We start from the raw sequence: 18,802 nt of genomic DNA, 5'->3' as shown, positions 1-18,802 counted from the left end.
ACTGGACCGAGACCAATTGTGGGGTATGAGTTGATCTATATATAGCGTTAAGAGGGCTCCAAATGCCTTCAGAATTTTACTCTATCACGTGACCTTATTAGGGGCCGTGATTGGTCAGTTTGCGTTCTGACGGGAACGGTTCGAAGAAGTTGCCGATTCGAATAATGATCAGTCACGTGATGACAAGGAATGGGTTCTCTACTACGCTCGCATTTATTTATATTTAAATGAGAAGAATGTATGTAATGGCGATAGTAGTTTGTATCTAATGGCGGGAAGTAGTTTCACTACAGTATTTATTTTTTATTTTCTCAACCCCAAACGGATGAAAGGCAAAGCTAACTTTGATGGAATCTGAACTCAGAATGTAAGGATGGACGAAATGCATCCAAAGAATTTTCCCCATTCTGTCAGCTTGTTGCTTTTAAGTACAGGCATACCTCGGCTTAAGTCATTTTGATTTAAGTCATTCTTGATTATACTTCGGTTTTCAAAAATAAGATATGGAAAAATAAAAAATCATTTTACTTGACTTTACGTCTGTCACCACAAAGATTGGAATCATAAAATCACTACAAAACTGTTAAAAGCACATAAAATCATGTTACTGTACAATAAATAAGAATAAAAGCATATAAAATCATATGTACAGTAAATGTTAAGATACACATCATAAAGTAGTGTCGCTTAGTGAATGAAATCATGAAATCACAGAACCACTAAATTGTATGTACATATTGGTAAATTTAAAATAATCAATTTTTTTTTTAATATTGCAAAATAATAATAATTACTGAATTTGTTTTTTGAGCTTAAAAAAGACTTTTATTTTACCATGTCTTATTGCAAACCACATTCATAAATAAAGCGTCTGTGATGTATGGTAAACACCTCCAAATTGTATTCATAAATTTAGATTACTTTTTTTTTTACTGTACAGTATTAAAAAATAAAAATTATTTGTTTGTAAGCTTAAAATGGGTTTTATTAACCATGTATTATTGAAAATGCATTCATAAATAAAGTACAGAACTGGGAATGGTTCTTATCAGCCTAGCCTAGCCTAGAGACAAGTTAATTCGACTTAAATCATTTTCCAACCTAAGTCGTGTCTCCTGGAACCAATTAGTATAGGTATGTATGCCACTGCAAGTGAGAGACGAATGCACTCATTTGAGTCAGAAGTTAGTCATGAATATATTTATAGATGGAAACACGAAGTAGATGTTGCAGTGAATTAAGATTCATTTTGTGCAGTTGAAAACTGCATTAACAAAGGACCATAAACAGCATATTTTTATGCAAATTGGGAGTTCAAAGATTTTTCTTGAAAATCTTTGGTTTAGCAAAAGTTACATAGATATATAATTATTTCTTAAATACCTTGCTCTGTTAAATTTAGACATATGCATGTGTGTACACACCATATACACACACATTTATATATGTATAGACTTTATGTTAGTGAGTGGAAATTTTTATTCATAACAATTAAATTTGGTCAAACATGACAAATGTGATGATTATGGTGTTCCCATATCTAAACAATATGTTTCTATAACTTCAAGTTGCACTAAATGACAATCTTTAATCATCATCTTGTTCTCAATGGTTGCACCATCCTCATTCTATTATAGATTGATGCAGTAAAACGCCCATCATGGCAAGCTATGATAGCTGGTAAGAAAACATTTATGCTTATTGTTCCTCCGGAGTGTGAACATTTATGCAAATATACTCTGAATGTTACCATGGAAACTGGAGATATTCGTGAGTCACTTGTTCTCATTTTTTACTTTGCTGTTCTTGTCATTGTTGCTTCATACAAACATTAGTAACAGAGATAATATATTGCAGTATTTGTTCTGGCTCTTTATCTTCTGAATCGAAATCCCACTGAGGTTAACTTTGCCTTTCATCTCTCCAGAATCCATAAAATAAAGTACCAGTCTAGTACTAGCAGATGGTACTAACTCCTTTCTTTAAACTTGCTGTCATTGTACCTAAATCAGAAACATAATCATCATCATCATCGTTTAACATCTGTTGTCCATGCTGGCTTGGGTTGGACAGTTTGACCAGGGCTGGTAAGCTGAGGGACTGCACCAGACTCCAGTCTGATTTGGAATGGTTTCTATGGCTGGTTGCCTTTCCTAATGCCAACCACTCTGAGAGTGTAACGGTGCTTTTGTGTACCACTGGCACATGTGCCAGTTGCATGACACCAGTATCTGTCGCAACTACAATTTCACTTGGCTTGATGGGCCTTTTTCTCAAGCACAGCATATTGCCAAAGGTCTTGGTTATTTGTTATGGCTTCTGTGAGGCCCAACACTTGAAAGGTGCTTCTTACATGTCACTAGCAAGGGTACTAGTTACATGACACCAGCATCAGCCGCATTACCTCCATGAGGCCCAATACTCGAAAGGTGCTATTTACATGCCACCAGCATGGGTGGCAGTTATGTGATACTGACAACAACCACAACTATGATTTCACTTGGCTCGATGGATCTTCTCAAGCATGGTACACCACTAAAGGTCCCAATCACTAGTCATTGCCTCTGTGAGACCCAACATTTGAAGATCATGCTTCACCACCTCCTCCAGTGTGTTCCTGGGTTTCCCTCCACTTTTAGAGATCGGCACTTCTTCACACAGCTATCCTCATCCATATGCATCACATGACCATACCAGCACAGTCGTCTCCCTTGCACACCAAATCTGATGCCTCTTATACTCAACTTTTCTCTCAAGATGCTTACACTCTGTCGTACATGCACACTGACATTGCACATCCAGTGAAGCATACCAGCTTCATTTCTTTCAAGCCTATGCATGTTCTCAGCAGTCACAGCCCTGTTTCACTGCTGTGTAGCATGGCTGTTCACACAGAGGCATCATACAATCTGCCGAACAGAGGTAGGAACTCTCTGAATATTGTCCAGCCTATTCGTATTCTAGCAGTTATGGTCTTGGAGCATCCACCTCTGCTACTGACTTGGTCATCTAGATAACAGAAGCTATCAACTGCTTCTAGGTATCCTCCCTGGCATTTGGTGTACATTTTTAGTGTTAATTGTACCTGTGCACCTTCCACACATGAAAAATATTTTCCCTGTTAACCTTTCTCTGATATTGCTACACCTCTTATGTATCCATAGCTTATACCAGGTACATCTTATGGAATTTCTACCTATGCCTTTTCTACAGATTGAGCAGTGATTTGTGATTTGTCTGCTTTCCTATTTACTAAGACTTTGGTTTTTGCTAGATTAACTCTAAGGCTCTTTGAGTCTAGACCTTGCTACACTACCCAAAATTATTATAAATCATCACAAAGACCATTGGATAGGAAAATCAATAGAGCACTGTAAAACAAAATGTTTTGTGATATTGGTTCCTGTAATTTACATTCTGAGATAAAAGCTACCCAAAGACACATAACCTTTTATCCTTCCTGTGTTGAGTCAATAAAATAAAGTAGCTGTCAAGTACTGACGTTTATGTAATCAACTGATTCCTCCAAAAAATTTCTGGTCTTATTAGAAACAATTATTATCATAAAGTTTTACAAAGTCTGTGGGTAGAAGAATCAATAGTTTTCTCCTTCATCTACTTCCTTTCCACATTCATTCCTTTGCTCACTTTCATCTTTTCAGTACATGACTCAACCATTCCATTCCATTTCTCTTCACAACACCCATCAGTGGTTCTATTTTATCATACGCTGCAATTCATTGTTTGGTTTCCTCTCCAAACTCATTCACTGAACTAATGAGATTTATGTTCTGTTCACCTTACAGCATATACTTTTCTCTTCAGTAACAATCCCCTTCTTAATTTCTTCTCCACTGCTTCCAGAATTTCTTCCATATGCACCTCACTTTAGTTATCATTACTGAGCTCAATCCACTTCTTCTATTCAATAATTCCCAGTTCAGAATAATTAACCACATTCCTATGTATTATAAGAGGTGACTAAAAATGTTAGCATTAGAAGGGGTCTTCATGTACAAAACACGATTTCATTGAAGAATTTTATTCCATGTAAACAAGGTACAGCCAAAAGTACCCCAGGAGTGTATTTCCAGATTTACATTATTTGATGTGCCCTTCTGTTTTTTTTTTATAATTAGAAGGATGTAATTGACAGGCTACTTCATTGGCTCTTGCAGTTTTTAGAGCAACTCATGTTCTGAGTTTCAATCTTATATCTTTTACATATTGTGAACAAGGTAAAAATACAATGAGTATGATTTAAGTAAAAATTGGGTTAGTATCTTGTTGAAAAATGTCATTATTTGAATAGAACATGGTCATTGATGTGATGTTAGATCCATTCAGATTAATTATCTAAGTTCAATAATTAATAATGAATTTATGTATTCCTAATTGACTATAATGTTGATTATTGGTAGATTTTAAATTTCATTTGGGCAATGTTTTAATGTTGTATATATATAAATATACTTACTTATTTATGGGTTAACAAGGCAACCAATGGCTTCATGTGAAGAGATTTTCACAATTGTTCAAGCATGCCACACAGAAGTGTTGGTACTTGTCCCCATTTTAGAGGAGAATGTGCAAGGTTACATGAGACTGAATGGGATTTTGAAATAAATGCACAGATCACTGGAGGCAACTTATAAGAATATCTTGATTGGTATCTACCTTGCATTGCAAAATTAATTCCTTAATTATCTTATGCGAGAAAGCTTGTGCATGCCAATGTTTATATGAGAACTTAGGTAAATAAGTTATTTTTTATTAAGCATAACTAGTCCCAGAACTTTTTGATAACATTATATAAGGGTGTAACCAAACGTAACCAGAAATGTTCTCTATGGGACAAGCCTGTGGTGGTCCAGGCTTTTACTGCTAGAAGCCACTTGATGCGACCCTCAGGCATCAGTCTGCCAACCGGTGTCATTGACTGAAGTTGTACTGCCACATGGTGCGTCTTTGCTTTGCAGTGCTTTTCCCATTTGTCAATTTCTGTGATGGCTGAAATGAAGGAACAGCATGCTTCCAAGAAATTCTGTTTTCTGCTGGGGAAAGTGGCAGCCGAAACAGTTGCCATACTTCAAACAGCTTACAAGAATGCTGCCATCAGCAAAACACAAGTTTACAAGTGGTTTTCATGCTTTAGGAATGGTCTTTTGTCACTTGAAGACCAACCTCGTTCAGGGCGACATCATGGAAATTCATGAACTGATCTTGGAGGATTGTTGCTGAACAATTGAAGAACTTGTTGATATGATTGGTGTATCCTGGAGTTCCAGCCAAAGAATTTTGAGCAAGGAATTGTGAAAGAAAAGTGTTGCAGCAAAATTTGTGCCTCACTTGCTCAAGGAAGGTCAAAAGCAATCACAACTAAAATAACAGTTGGAAGTTGATCTGGACCTTTTTCCGAAGGTCATCACGGGTGACAAAAGCTGATGCTATGGCTACAACCTGGAAATGAAGCAGCAATCAAGGCAATCGAAGCATTCAGTGTCACCATGCCTCAAAAAAGCGCATCAAGTGAAGTCCAATATCAAGACGATTCTGATTTGTTTCATTGATGCAAAGGGAATTGTCCACATAGAATTTGTTCCTCCTGGTCAAACTGCTAACCAGACATTTTACTTAGCAGTTCTGAAGTGTTTACGAGACGCAGTGAGACAAAAATGCTCTGACCTGTGGGAAAGTGGAAAGTGGTGGTTTTATCATGACAATGTGCCTGCACACGCTGCTTTGAGTGTGAGACAGTTTTTGCCAAAAGTGGCATGACCTTGCTTACCCACCCTTCCTATTCACTCGAACTTGCTCCCTGTGACTTTTTTCTGTTACCTCAAATGAAAAAAGTCCTTAAAGGAAGACGTTTTGCAGATGCGGAAGAGGTGAAGAAAAAAAAAACGACAGAAGTGTTAAAAGGCATCACTTCGCAAGAGTTCCAGGACTGCTTCGAACTGTGGAAAACGCATCTGGATTGATGCATTGCTTCAAATGGAGAATACTTTGAAGGCAATAAAAGTGTAAACATGTAAAGCTAAGTGAATAAATTAATACTGCAAAATTCCAGTTTTTTGGGAGTACTCCCTCGTGTGTATATATATGCACTCGCAGACACACACTCACATACAAATATATTTATATATACATATATAAAACAAGAAAGCTATGAAGTACCAACTTTGCTAAAAATAGGAGTCAAAAATACTCTGATGCCACAAAAATTAACACTAGATTTTCACGGGCATGGTTGGAAAAAAAAACTAAGTGAATAAGGATTGCATCTTACCTTTGCAAAATTGCAAGAAGGAATGCCAGTTAATAACAAGTGTTAACTTTTGTGGCTTTGGAGCATTTTTGACTCCTATTATTACTGAGGCTGGTGCTTCATAGCGCCCTTGTTATATATAATTCTTATAGATATCAATTTTGCCTATACAGTTTTTAGCTTGCGGCCACTAACATTATTATCTGTCATGATTATTAATGTTCTTTATATATTTAAAAATATTATTCACTCAGTTTGTTTTCTCAATGTGGTTTGGGCACTGAAACGAACACAAGCATTGGTTAAAGTGATACATAGGTTTGTTGTGAGTAGACTTGGCTGAAGAGAATCAAGTGCTTTTGGCCATACCAGGTTAACTGGCATTCCTTCTTGCAATTTTGCAAAGGTAAGATGCAATCCTTATTCACTTAGTTTTTTTCTAACCATGCCCGTGAAAATCTAGTGTTAATTTTTGTGGCTTCAGAGTATTTTTGACTCCTATTTTTAGCAAAGCTGGTGCTTCACAGCACCCTTATTATATATCACTCTTATATATATATCTATCAATTTTTCCTATACGGTCTTTACCTTGTGGCCACTAACATTATTATCTCTCATGAGTATTAATGTTCTTTATATATGTGTGTATGTATGTATTTGTGTGTCTGTGTTTGTCCCCCCCCAACCATTGCTTGACAACCAATGTTGGTGTGTTTACGTTCCTGTGACTTAGTGATTCAGCAATAGAGAACGACAGACTAAGTACTAGGCTTCCAAAGAATAAGTCCTGGGGTCGATTTGTTCGACTAAAGGTGGTGCTCCAGCATGGCCACAGTCAAATGACTGAAACAAGTAAAAGAATAAAAGAATATTTAAGAAAAATCATTTTTGCATTCACACATCCCTGCAATATGCATTTTGTTCCTGTTTGAATATGTGCATATAATTATTTATGAGATTTCATAGAATTTTTTATGTCAAACTTGGTTCATGGATTGAGGAGTTAATAAGTTCATCTAAGGTGCAGGAGTGGCTGTGTGATAAGTAGCTTGCTTGCCAACCACAAGGTCCCAAGTTCAGTCCCACTGCGTGGCACCTTGGACAAGTGTCTTCTACTATAGCCTCAGACCGACCAAATCCTTGTGAGTGGATTTGGTAGACGGAAACTGAAAGAAGCCTGTCGTATAATTTATATATATATATTTTTTTGTGTGTCTGTGTTTGTCCCCCACCATTGCTTGACAACCAATGTTGATGTGTTTACATCCCCATAACTTAGCGGTTTGGCAAAAAAGACTGATAGAATAGGTACTAGGCTTACAAAGAATAAGTCCTGGGGTCGATTTGTTTGACTATAGGCGGTGCTCTAGCATGGCCGCAGTCAAATGACTGAAACAAATAAAAGAATATGTTTTCCTGTGAATTATGTGATATCATGAATATGTGCTATGCATATAAATCTGTGTATATTTATATTTATGATAATTTATTTCCTTTTGTCTTGTAGTTATATTGGACACCAATCAGTGGTATCATTCTACTTACATCCATCTTAAAGAGGTGAGTATTGCTATCGGATCAGAGTATGACTGAAATAATCTTATTTCATGTGATTGGCTGAAGATCAATGCCAACCACATTAGATTTCATAGCAAAGGATTTAAAAAAAAAAAAAAAAAAGGCTGGGTCAGAAAAGATGGATTTAATAAATTATAAGATATTTATTTGTTTGTTTTCATTTTTTCATGTGTCCTTTTAGATGTGTCCTTTATTAGTGGGAATATAGTTGCGGGGTAAGAAGCTCATTTTGCAACCATGTAATTTCAGAGTGAATGGCACTTGTGCTGGTGTTACCTGCTGTAGATTAGAGTTGACCAATGTTGTGTGAACTTCTGTGTGTGTGTGTGTGTGAGAGAGAGTAAACATCAATTTTTGAGTAGGCTTTTCCATCCTGGTGTAGACTGGACAAGATTTCTTTAGAAATTATTCTATGAAAGGATTCCCTTCCTGATGTCATCTTGTTTTTTTGCTCAAAAGGTGTCAATATGAAGACATGCTGAGACAACATACATATGTGTTTGTGTTTATGTGTGTGTGTGTGTGTGAGAAAGAGAGAGCTGATATCCTGTAGTTTTTACATTCCTTTTGACATTTGGGTTTTCTGCCCTGTGAAGACAAATGGAATAAATAAAAAATAACTCTAAGTTACAAGGTAATGCATGACTAATTCCAAACAATATGAATAAATAAGCATTACATTTGACAGGATAATCTGAATGCTAAAGGGTTAAAATAACATCAAGTACTGAAGTCATTGAGAATCTTTTAAGATTATTTGGTTTATTGAAAAACAAAAAAGAAAGCTGTTATTTACAATGTCAGATAGATTCCAACTTTAGATTAAAAAACTGTTTCTCATCACTTCCTCATCACTAATTGAGTTTAGTATGAAACAGCAACAATGTTATATTTTGCTGTTTTGCCTGATATTTTCATCACATTTAAAACAGCAAAAGTAGCTTGTAATAAAAATCACCAATTCTGTTGTTTATTCCTCTTTTTTTTCTTCATCTGATGTGTGCAGGCAAATGGAATGGACTGTGTATCTGTTGGTCATATTCTGTTACATTTTACTCCAGTGGCTTCAAATGACACCTTTAAATATGGCTCCTTCTGAACTTCATCATCAGCTCATCATGCAGTATATTTTAGGCATCTAAATGAGTAAGAAAATAAAATTAAATTACAAGTTCAATAATAATTTCCCATCAAACTTTTAATTAACTTCATCTTTAGAATGTATATTTTACAAATATTTACACCTCTTCATTTTGATTGGTTTACTCTTTGATCACCTTCAGCTGCCATAGTCTTAGATGTATACATAGTACTCAATTAGATTTTCACCCACCCACCCAGCACTAGAGAGGTTACCCTTAGCAAGACTGAAGACTCCCCTAACTCTCTATTGTCAGACAACAGGTGAAAACACAAAGTTGCAGAGAGGTATCCAAGAGATTGGAAAAGACTACTCAGAGGCCTCAAAGATGATGGGAAGACGATTTAGTAAAATGATGGAAAGATGAATTAGTATTCACCTAACCCATGACAGTATTTTAACTATTTGAAGAATAGTTTGTTATTATCATTCACTTTGGCCTATAGCCTGTTCACAAAACAACAGCTAAGTTCTTATTTTATTCAAATGTAACTCGATCTATACCTTAAATTTCCTCTCTCCCATCAACATCCCACTTGCTAAGACCATGTAGTTTAGTGATCCTCCTCATTGCTTATATGTTTATACAATAAATATGCTGTACATGTGTATAAATATTGTATTAATAATAATTAAATATTACAATTTATTGTAAGTCTGTTTAGCAAATAATAATTAGGAACTATTATTATTTTTTTGTGTAGGCTCTGAGCACAGTCAATTTTCACAAACCCATTACAAACCACCACCTCCACCATTTTAATCTAAACATACATGGCTTGCTTCCTTAGCTACTTATACACATCTAAGTGTGCATTTACGTGGACTGTATATGTGTGTGTGTGTGCATATATATATATATATATATATATATATATATATATGTATGTATGTATGTGTGTGTGTGTAACGTGTACATACATATCATCATCATTTAACCAGTTTGACCAGGGCTGACAAGCTGGAAGGCTGCACCAGACTCCAGTCTGATTTGGCATGGTTTCTATGGCTGGATGACCTTCCTAATGCCAATCACTCCAAGAGTGCTTTTATATTCCACCGGCACAGGTGCCATTTGCGTGACACCAGTATCTGCCATGATTGCAATTTTACTTGGCTTGATAGGTTTTCTTGTCAAGCATGGCATAATGCCAAAGGTTTCAGTCATTTGTCATTGCCTCCATGAGGCCTAACACTCGAAAGGTGCTTTTCATGTGCCACCGGCATTGGCTACTTTGCCTCTATGAGGCCTAATGCTCGAAAAGTGCTTTATACGTGCCACCCACACAAGTGCCAGTTACATGACACCAGCATTGGAGACGACTACAATTTCACTTGGCTTGACAGGTCTTAAATATATATATAAGCATAAAATTTATACCATGTTATGTGGCCACCCCACCTTTCTTCCTGGTCAACCTGCATGCCCTACTTTCATGACCTCTTTACTTCTATCCTCATTAGCCCTTAATCTGGATGTTGTATGGGATTGAGGAAGTACCAAAGTTCTATGCTACCTGGCAAGTAGCATAGATCTGAGCATTTGCACTGATCTTCTTTTCAGGTGCTGACAAATGTTCCACAGCAACTGTCACTCCCAAGTATACAGTTTTAGGGCTGCTATCATCAATGTTGGCACAATGAAAGGAGGGTCAGGTGAGATTATTGAAATGCTGGAGCATTGCCATGTTAGTGCGCGTGGTATGTAAGAAGATGGATGGGAGCCTCTGCTAGATTTCTCGCAGGTAAGAAACAAAGGTTCAAATTCTTCTGTAGGCAGAAATAATGCAGTGGGTAGGCATACTCTTAGCAGAAAAGTGGGTAGATAAGGTAATTGAGGTAGTCAGAGTATGTAATAGGGCTATCAAGCTGAGACTCGTCATAGATAAATTAAGAGTTACATTTATTTCTGCCTATGCTCCACAGTCTGAGTTGGCTGAGGACCAATTTTACGAGGTCCTTCTGCATGCTACCTCAACAAGAAATGACAGAGATGTTATTGTGGCTGGTGATTTTAATGGACACATGGGGCAGCATTCTCATGGATCCTATGGTGTGTATGATGGTATTGGCTTTGGTCCTAGGAATGAGGAGGGAACAAGGCTACTGGAATTCTGTGATGCAAAAGATCTCATGATCTGCAACACTAACTTCAGAAAACCAGCCAGACACCTAATCACTTATCAGTCTGGTGGACATATAAGCCTGGGCTGGTGCCACAGAAAAAGCACTCGGTCCACTCTGCAAGATGGGTGGTGTTAGGAAGGGCATCCAGCCATTAAAACCATGCCAAAACAGACACAGAAGTCTGTGCAGTCTTCTGCCTGGCCAGTTCCTGTCAAACTGTCCATGGAAAGTGGATGTTAAACGATGATGATGATGGTGAATGAACACACACATAAACACGTATATAACGAAAGAGAGAGGAATACAGAAATAAGAAAGTAAAATGCTGAAACTCACCGTGTATCTTGATGTGTTCCAAGACACTTTGTACAACAGTAGCGTGCACCACAAGATACACACTTATAATTAGATGGAAATGTTATAACTGTTAAGGTGCTTGAGTGATACATATGTAAATGATTGACACATAATAATAATAATAACAACAACAACAGCAAGAGCACTCAGAGAGTGCAAACCTCAACGATTAGCCAGAGATGATTTTTAAAATGAGAATATCTGAAATAAACTCGACTGCTCTCACAAACAAGAATACTAAAAACGAACTGGACTACTCTCAACATTTAAGTAAAAAAACTGGAAAAATAATCCAGAATCCTTGTCCGGTACCTGATCAATCCCAATTGTAGTCATGAAATGTGAAGGTGGGTGTGCTGGCTGTGTGTGTTGTCTGCAGTGGGAACAGAGACAGTTTTCTCTATGAAGGCCTTTTCTAGTCTATCCACTGATATAGTGTCTTTACGACCATTAAGGTCTATAGTAAAAAATTTATCCATGCGTGTAAGAAAATGGAAAGGACCTGCATATGGTGTTGTTAACGGAGGTTTAATAACATTGTTGCGCACAAAAACATGAGTCCAAGGAGTAAAGCTTCCTTCAAGGCAAAGCTAGAAATGCAACAGTCAAGTAGGTAAGAAGTTTTAAACAGGAGTGATATATTCAAAATTGGTAAAACTAAAAATTGTCGAGGATAATTTAAATCTATTATTGTTACTGAATGGAACTTCTTGACACCAAATATGATTGCCAATGCTTCTTTTTCTATCCGACTATAATTCTTTTCAGCTGGCAATAATGATCTTGACACATGAGCTATAGCTTTTTTACTGCCATTGTCGTATTTGTGCAGGAGTATGGCTCCTGCACCATACTCGCTTGCATCTGTAGCCAGTAGAGTATCCAACTTTGGATCAAAATGTGTCAGTAATAGGTCCAAAGTTAAAATACTTTTCAATTCCTTGAATGTCTTCTGGCACTTATTCATCCAACACCATTCTGTATTCTTTTTCAACAGATCATTGAGTGGGGCCCTTACATTATGTATGTTTGGAATGTAAATTTGGTAATAGTTTACCAAACTCAAGAATGCTTGCAGCATAGTTACATTTTTTGGTGTGGGCATATTCTTTATCGCTGTTGCTCTTGATGCATCCAGTTTTCTACAGTTTTTGTCAATTACTTGTCCTAAGTATTTGATTTTATTCAACAAGAACTGACATTTTCCCTCTGTTAACTTGAACCTGCATTTTCTTATTTTCTCAAATACTCTTAACATGTTCCATATGTTTTTTTTTCTTCCGTTTCACTCTTTATCAAAATATCGTCTAGATAGATGATAGCGAAATCACAATCACTCAGCATTGCGTCCATTACTTACTGAAATATGGCAGGAGCCACTTTTACACCAAAGAGAAGCTGCTTAAATTTAAATAAGCCATGGCGTGTGTTAATTGTTAATAAATGAGCACATTCTTCTTGTATCTGTAGATATGCCTCTGAGAGGTTTAAGTTAGAGAAGAATTTCCCTCCATTCAATTTTGCAAACACTTCCTCCAGAATGGGCAATGGGTAGTTATGTGCAACTAGACAATCATTCAACCCAGTTGAAGAATCTGCACAGACTCTTAGTTTGTTATTCTTCTTTTTCACGTAAACTGTCGGTGCTGCCCAGTCTGTGTGGTCTGTCTTTACAATTATATCAAGACTTTCCAGTCTTTCAAGTTCTTTGTTAACCTGATCAAATGGTACATTCTGTTTTAGTCTAAAAACTGATGTTGCATCTTGTTTTACAACAATCTTAGCTTTTGTTTTTGTACAACAACCCAGTTCTTCCGAAAAAACATCTGAAAATAATTTTTTAATTTTTTGTTTCAGTCCTTCGGCTTCATTTGAACCTTTGACTGACCCAACTATATTTCCCCACAGAAATATATCCCACAATTTGAATAGCTCCATCTACTCTGTGCCAAATAGATTAAGTAAATATTTTAATACATATATCTTTGCTTTTTTTGTTTAACCTCAAAATGTTACATTGCATATGAATTCAGTGAAAAAATATAATCTTTTTCCTGTAACACCATATGCTACCTTTAACAATTTAATTTTGACTTACTGACATATTTCCAAGTATTTTTCATTTATAATAGTGATGTCACTACCAGTGTCCAATTGCATTTCAACACTTGTATTTCTGATTTTCACCTTTACGAATTTTCTTATTGTTATATTTCCAATTTCTTCCAATGACATACTATTTATTCTTTTTCCTTTGTTCTGCCATTTTACCATCTTTATTCTACAGTGCGTCTTTATATGTCCTATATTACCACAATGAACGGACTCCACTTTTTTTAAATGGACAATTTTTCCTCAGGTGTATATTGCCACTTGCAAAACATGGGTTTATTTCCTGATTTTCGTTGTGTTTTTAGAAAACACTTTGTCTCTATTCTGACTATTTTGCACTTGCTTTACTTGGAAACAATCTTTATGTTCAATTTCTTCTGTGTATTGTCTTAATTTGACTATTCTTTCACATTCTTCAGACACTTGTTGTAGGGTTACAACCTGGTTTTGTTTCAACTTTGCGAGTTCTAGTTCTAACTTCTGCGTTCTTTTTGGCAGTAAGTCCCTGTGTAAAAATCAGGCATTTATGATGTTAATTCCTCCAGTTTAAACTTCTTGCATTCCCTGTTAACTCTACCAGCATATGTAATGTAGTCTTTGTCATTGTGTTTTTCTATTTTCAGACACTTCCAATATGTGTTGATCAATGAGCTTTTTTCACTAAAAATTTTACACAATATATATATCTATTGTCATTAAAGTTTATGCCAGGTTTTCTTGAGAGTAATGCTCATGTTCTGCTGCCACCAGTTTTCTTAAGCACAAACGTGTTTCCATCTTGTCATCCCAACCTTTACATTCTTTATTGAAGATTTGCTCATATTTTCTGTAGTATGTCTCAAAGGTAACTCCTTCATCAGGTTCATATTTGAACTCTGTTATGGAATTTGTGGCGTAGTCTGTCGAGAACACTTTTTCTGACTTTCCTGATGACTTCAGTAATTGCAGCATTTGTTGCTTAATATCATTTGTTGTTGTTGTTGCTCTTGCAGTTATTTCTGCTGTTGTTGCTGTTTCTGCAACTCAAGCACACCTGCTTTTATATAAATTGTGCTAAGATTTCAGTGATTTCCTTTGACATAAAGGGCATGCACATTTGATAATCAGGGAGAGAGAATGGCCATTTTGAATAACATATGTTTAATCGAAAATATCACGGACAGCACTATATGATACTTTATTGTTTTGGACTATGATTGGAAATTAGTTTCTTTGAGCCAAGAATTACTAGTCATTCATAACAATCAAAAAAGATAATTTCAAAATCTTGAAGAAGTTGTTGAATAATCTATAGAGAACAAGATTAATGAAAAGATGAGTATGAATTGGGAAGGATATCATATATGGAAAGATACTTGAAAGCAGACAGATTGAATGCCGACCTAAACTCCACAAATGCTGACAAGACTTGTAATCATTGGTTTAGAACTTTCACCAACTTTATAGATTCACTACCAGGAATTGCTGGTCATTCAGAACACCTGCTGACAATTTTCTATACTTCTAAAATTTTTCGTAAAATTCGTACACCAACTTTGTGAATTTATTAACTCCTCTTCAAGTTTCTATTAACTTTACTCGTCGAGTTTATTAATTCCTTGTGAGTTATTTAAATCCTCATTCCTTACAATATTGGATTGTTATAATGCCCACCTCGGTATACTGTAAACTTAGTAAAACCAGTAAAGACACGTTATCTCTGACTGCCTACTATATACTCTGGTACTTCATGTACTTCTCTTTACTTATAGTGACTAGGTTATTCCATTCCCCACATGAGAGGGGTGTACTATTATTACTAATTCCCTACAACATACACACACACACACAAATATATACATACACACATACATATGTATGTGTGTGTGTGTGTATCATATACTTATATACCAGACATCATGCAAATGATAAACTCAAACTCCAAGTTCAAGGTCCAATGTTATGTCCAGATAGTTCACTGCTTCACAGTCAAGCTCTAAAGAAATAAAAAAGTCCTATATGTTTAAAGAATTTTCCAAGTTTTCTTCTTATCTTTTTACAATAATACATTACCATATATGGAGAGTGAATAGAGTGTATTCCCTATAAAAACTATCCTACTATTTCTGGGAATTCCTTATTGATAGTGTAATGTGTAAATACCTGCTAGATCTGTAACTTGTGCTGAGTCATGTGATCCCGTAGTTATATCAAAGTTGTTAGATCTACTTTACACAGCCCAGTATTTAATCTCTTATTCAATAATCCTTTCCCTAGCCACTAATATGGTACCTATATCTCGCCCAAATAGTTATGCATATTTCATAGCTAAAATAAGAACTTTGTTGAGGAGAATGGGGTTAATGGAAGAGTAATAGTTAGGGATAACTAAATAATGATTATATAAGGTGCAGGCGTGGCTGTGTCGTAAGAAGCTTCCTTCTGAACCATATGATTCTAGGTTCAGTCCCACTGTGTTGAACCTTGGGCAAGTGTCTCCTACTATAGCCCCAGGTTGAAAGAAGCCTGTCATAATATATATGTATGAGTACAAATCTTGTACACAAATGTACTGTGCACACAAAGGGAGGGCTGTATGTTTACACTGGAGCAATGGCTGATTCATTTAAGAATCAATATTGCAACCATGCCACCAGCTTCAAGAAAATCAATAAGAGACATTCAACATCTTTGGCAAATTTTGTGATGACTTAAGGAAGATAAAATTAAATATAACATAACTTGGTTCATAGTAAGGCATGCAATACCATATAATACCATTTCCAAGAGATACTGTCTCTGCTCTGAGGAACCCCTGTCTATTCCGTGGACCAATGAGAAAATCATTAATACAATTTCTGAAGGATTCTCAAGATGCTTCCATGCATATAAATGCACTTTTGCACAATGCAGTGGAAATGAATTTGAGTAACTGTTGACATAATTCACCTTAAGGTAAAGATGAATTAAATTTAGGTTTAATCTCCCCATTCTTATAAACACCAAGTAGCTATTTAACTAACTATGTGAACATATGTGCACCACACCATGTGTGTCTATGCTTACATCTTTATGGATGCTTGTATGAGCACGTGTACAGGCGCCATACAACCTGCACAAGGGTGTTTATACATCCATATCTGTTAATGGTTATATTTAATACTTTTATTACTGTATTGCATGTTCGTTTCTTTTTTGTATCTGTGATTTTATTATTGATCTTCTATATAAATAAAGATATATCCTTTAATTTGCTGCTTTCCTTTACACAAAATGAGAAGATACATTGCAGAACTGTTATTTTAACGAGTTATGTCTATTTATCACCCAAAGAGACACATCTGTACTGTTAGATGCTCCTGAACCAGTTAAGTATCCTACCCATGAGGGATCAATGCTAGATGTGTCAAAACAATTGTAGTGATTAATAAAGATTGTCATATCTTCCATCTTCTGTCTCTCATTAACCAAATGTGTGTGTGTGTGTGTGTGTTTGTCCCCCACCACTGCTTGATAATTAGTGTTGGTATGTTTATGTTGCTGTAACTTAGTGGTTCAGCAAAAGAGACCAGTAGAATAAGTATTAAGCTTAAAAAAAAATCCAGACACAGTTAAGTGACTGAAAGGAATAAAAGACAAAGCTAAAAGAATAACACAGCAGGTAAAAGGATATCCACAAATGGCACAGAAATGCTTTTCTGGAAATTTTGATGGTGGAACCACAGCAGAGAAGTAATTTGGTGTCTTTTTAATGGCCAGTTGCTAGAGAAAAGGAAAAACATAGATTATAGATAACTGGCAAAATGAATTTCAGTAAATAATTTAATATATTTTTATAAATCACTGATAAAGCAGTAGAAAGATATTCATATACGGGTTGTTATTCTTCTTGTATCATATATATATACATATGTATACATCATCATCATCATCATCATCGTCGTCATTTAACGTCCGCTTTCCATGCTAGTATGGGTTGGACGATTTGACTGAGGACTGGTGAACCAGATGGCTGCACCAGACTCCAATCTGATTTGACAGAGTTTCTACAGCTGGATGCCCTTCCTAACGCCAACCACTCTGAGAGTGTAGTGGGTGCTTTTACGTGCCAGTTAGGTGGTACTGGCGACGTCCACACTCGAAATGGTGTATTTTATGTGCCACCCGCACAAGAGCCAGTCCATCGGCACTGGCAACGATCGCGCTCGAACAGTGCTCTTAGTGCTCCACTGGTACAGGAGCCATCACGATTTCGCTTTTGCTTGCCCCAACAAGTCTTCGCAAGCCGAGTTTAGTGTGCCTACAAATATAGTTCCATTTCGATTTCACTTGCCTCACCATGTCTTCGCAAGCAGAGTTTAGTTTCCAATGAAGGAATGTTACGTGTAAGTGGGCTGGCTACATCCCTGGCAGAGGCCTTGGATTTTGGTCTCACTTGGCTTGCCGGGTCTTCTCACGGTCACAGTCAAAGGTCACAGTCGAAGGTCACAGTCGCAAGTCATCACGATGATGACGATGATATATATATATATATATATATATATATATATATATATTATTCATATAAATACATAATATATATATCATCCATATAAATACAGTGTACATTTAAACACATAAGAAATGGCCATAATAGGGCATCTAACCCACTAGAAGAAGTAGTTAAAATCTAAACCACTGTTAGGGGTAATTTTGAAAGGGAATGAAAATAAAAACATTTACCATTTATTTCCTATACCATGGTTTCAAGCTATCTTCAGCAAATAAAATAATTTGCTAGGCGTTTGCGCCAATCATCAGCAGGAAAGCCAAGATTAACATATATATACGAGGCAATACAGAACATGCCTCGTGCTTACATGTTATAATTTTATAAATCCACTGCGCAAGTGCAGTTTTTTATCAGCAGCAAATATTGCCTCGTATTTATATGTTAATCTTGGCTTTCCTGCTGATGATAGCTGCGCCTAGCAAATTATTTTATTTGCTGAAGATAGCTTGAAACCATGGTACAGGAAATAGATGGTAAATGTTTTTATTTTTTATCCCCTTTCAAAATTACCCCTAATAGTGGCTTGGACAGAAATAGAAGTCAGTAATGAAAGGGTTAACTAGAAACAATAGAAGACTTCTTACCTCTTCTTCCAACAATGCATTGAAAGATTTTTTGCATCTTTTCAGTTGCTCCACTTTGTTCTTCTTTTTCTTCCGTCCAATTCCTGCAAACAACAGTAACGATA

The 18,802-nt window shown here is 36.2% G+C and overlaps 2 protein-coding genes across 2 annotated transcripts in view; one reads left to right on the top strand and one right to left on the bottom strand.

Annotated features, from left to right (window-relative positions):
* LOC106880219 (uncharacterized) overlaps positions 1-7,960 on the top strand; it is an 18,569-nt gene extending 10,609 nt beyond the window's left edge. Inside the window, exons 3-4 of the mRNA XM_014930081.2 lie at positions 1,638-1,770; positions 7,776-7,960. Coding sequence (XP_014785567.1) covers positions 1,638-1,770; positions 7,776-7,861 — 219 coding nt within the window. The 3' untranslated portion in view covers positions 7,862-7,960. The remainder of the gene's footprint in view (positions 1-1,637; positions 1,771-7,775) is intronic.
* Positions 7,961-8,579: 619 nt separating this feature from the next.
* LOC106880223 (zinc finger HIT domain-containing protein 1) overlaps positions 8,580-18,802 on the bottom strand; it is a 21,783-nt gene continuing 11,560 nt past the window's right edge. Inside the window, exons 3-6 of the mRNA XM_014930085.2 lie at positions 18,699-18,781; positions 17,236-17,324; positions 11,451-11,531; positions 8,580-8,984 (exon numbers count right to left, since the gene is read on the bottom strand). Coding sequence (XP_014785571.1) covers positions 8,963-8,984; positions 11,451-11,531; positions 17,236-17,324; positions 18,699-18,781 — 275 coding nt within the window. The 3' untranslated portion in view covers positions 8,580-8,962. The remainder of the gene's footprint in view (positions 8,985-11,450; positions 11,532-17,235; positions 17,325-18,698; positions 18,782-18,802) is intronic.

Source organism: Octopus bimaculoides, chromosome 24 (assembly GCF_001194135.2).
Source record: "Octopus bimaculoides isolate UCB-OBI-ISO-001 chromosome 24, ASM119413v2, whole genome shotgun sequence".
In the NCBI taxonomy this organism is placed as follows: Eukaryota; Metazoa; Mollusca; class Cephalopoda; order Octopoda; family Octopodidae; genus Octopus; species Octopus bimaculoides.
This window is presented reverse-complemented; position numbering and strand designations above follow the sequence as displayed.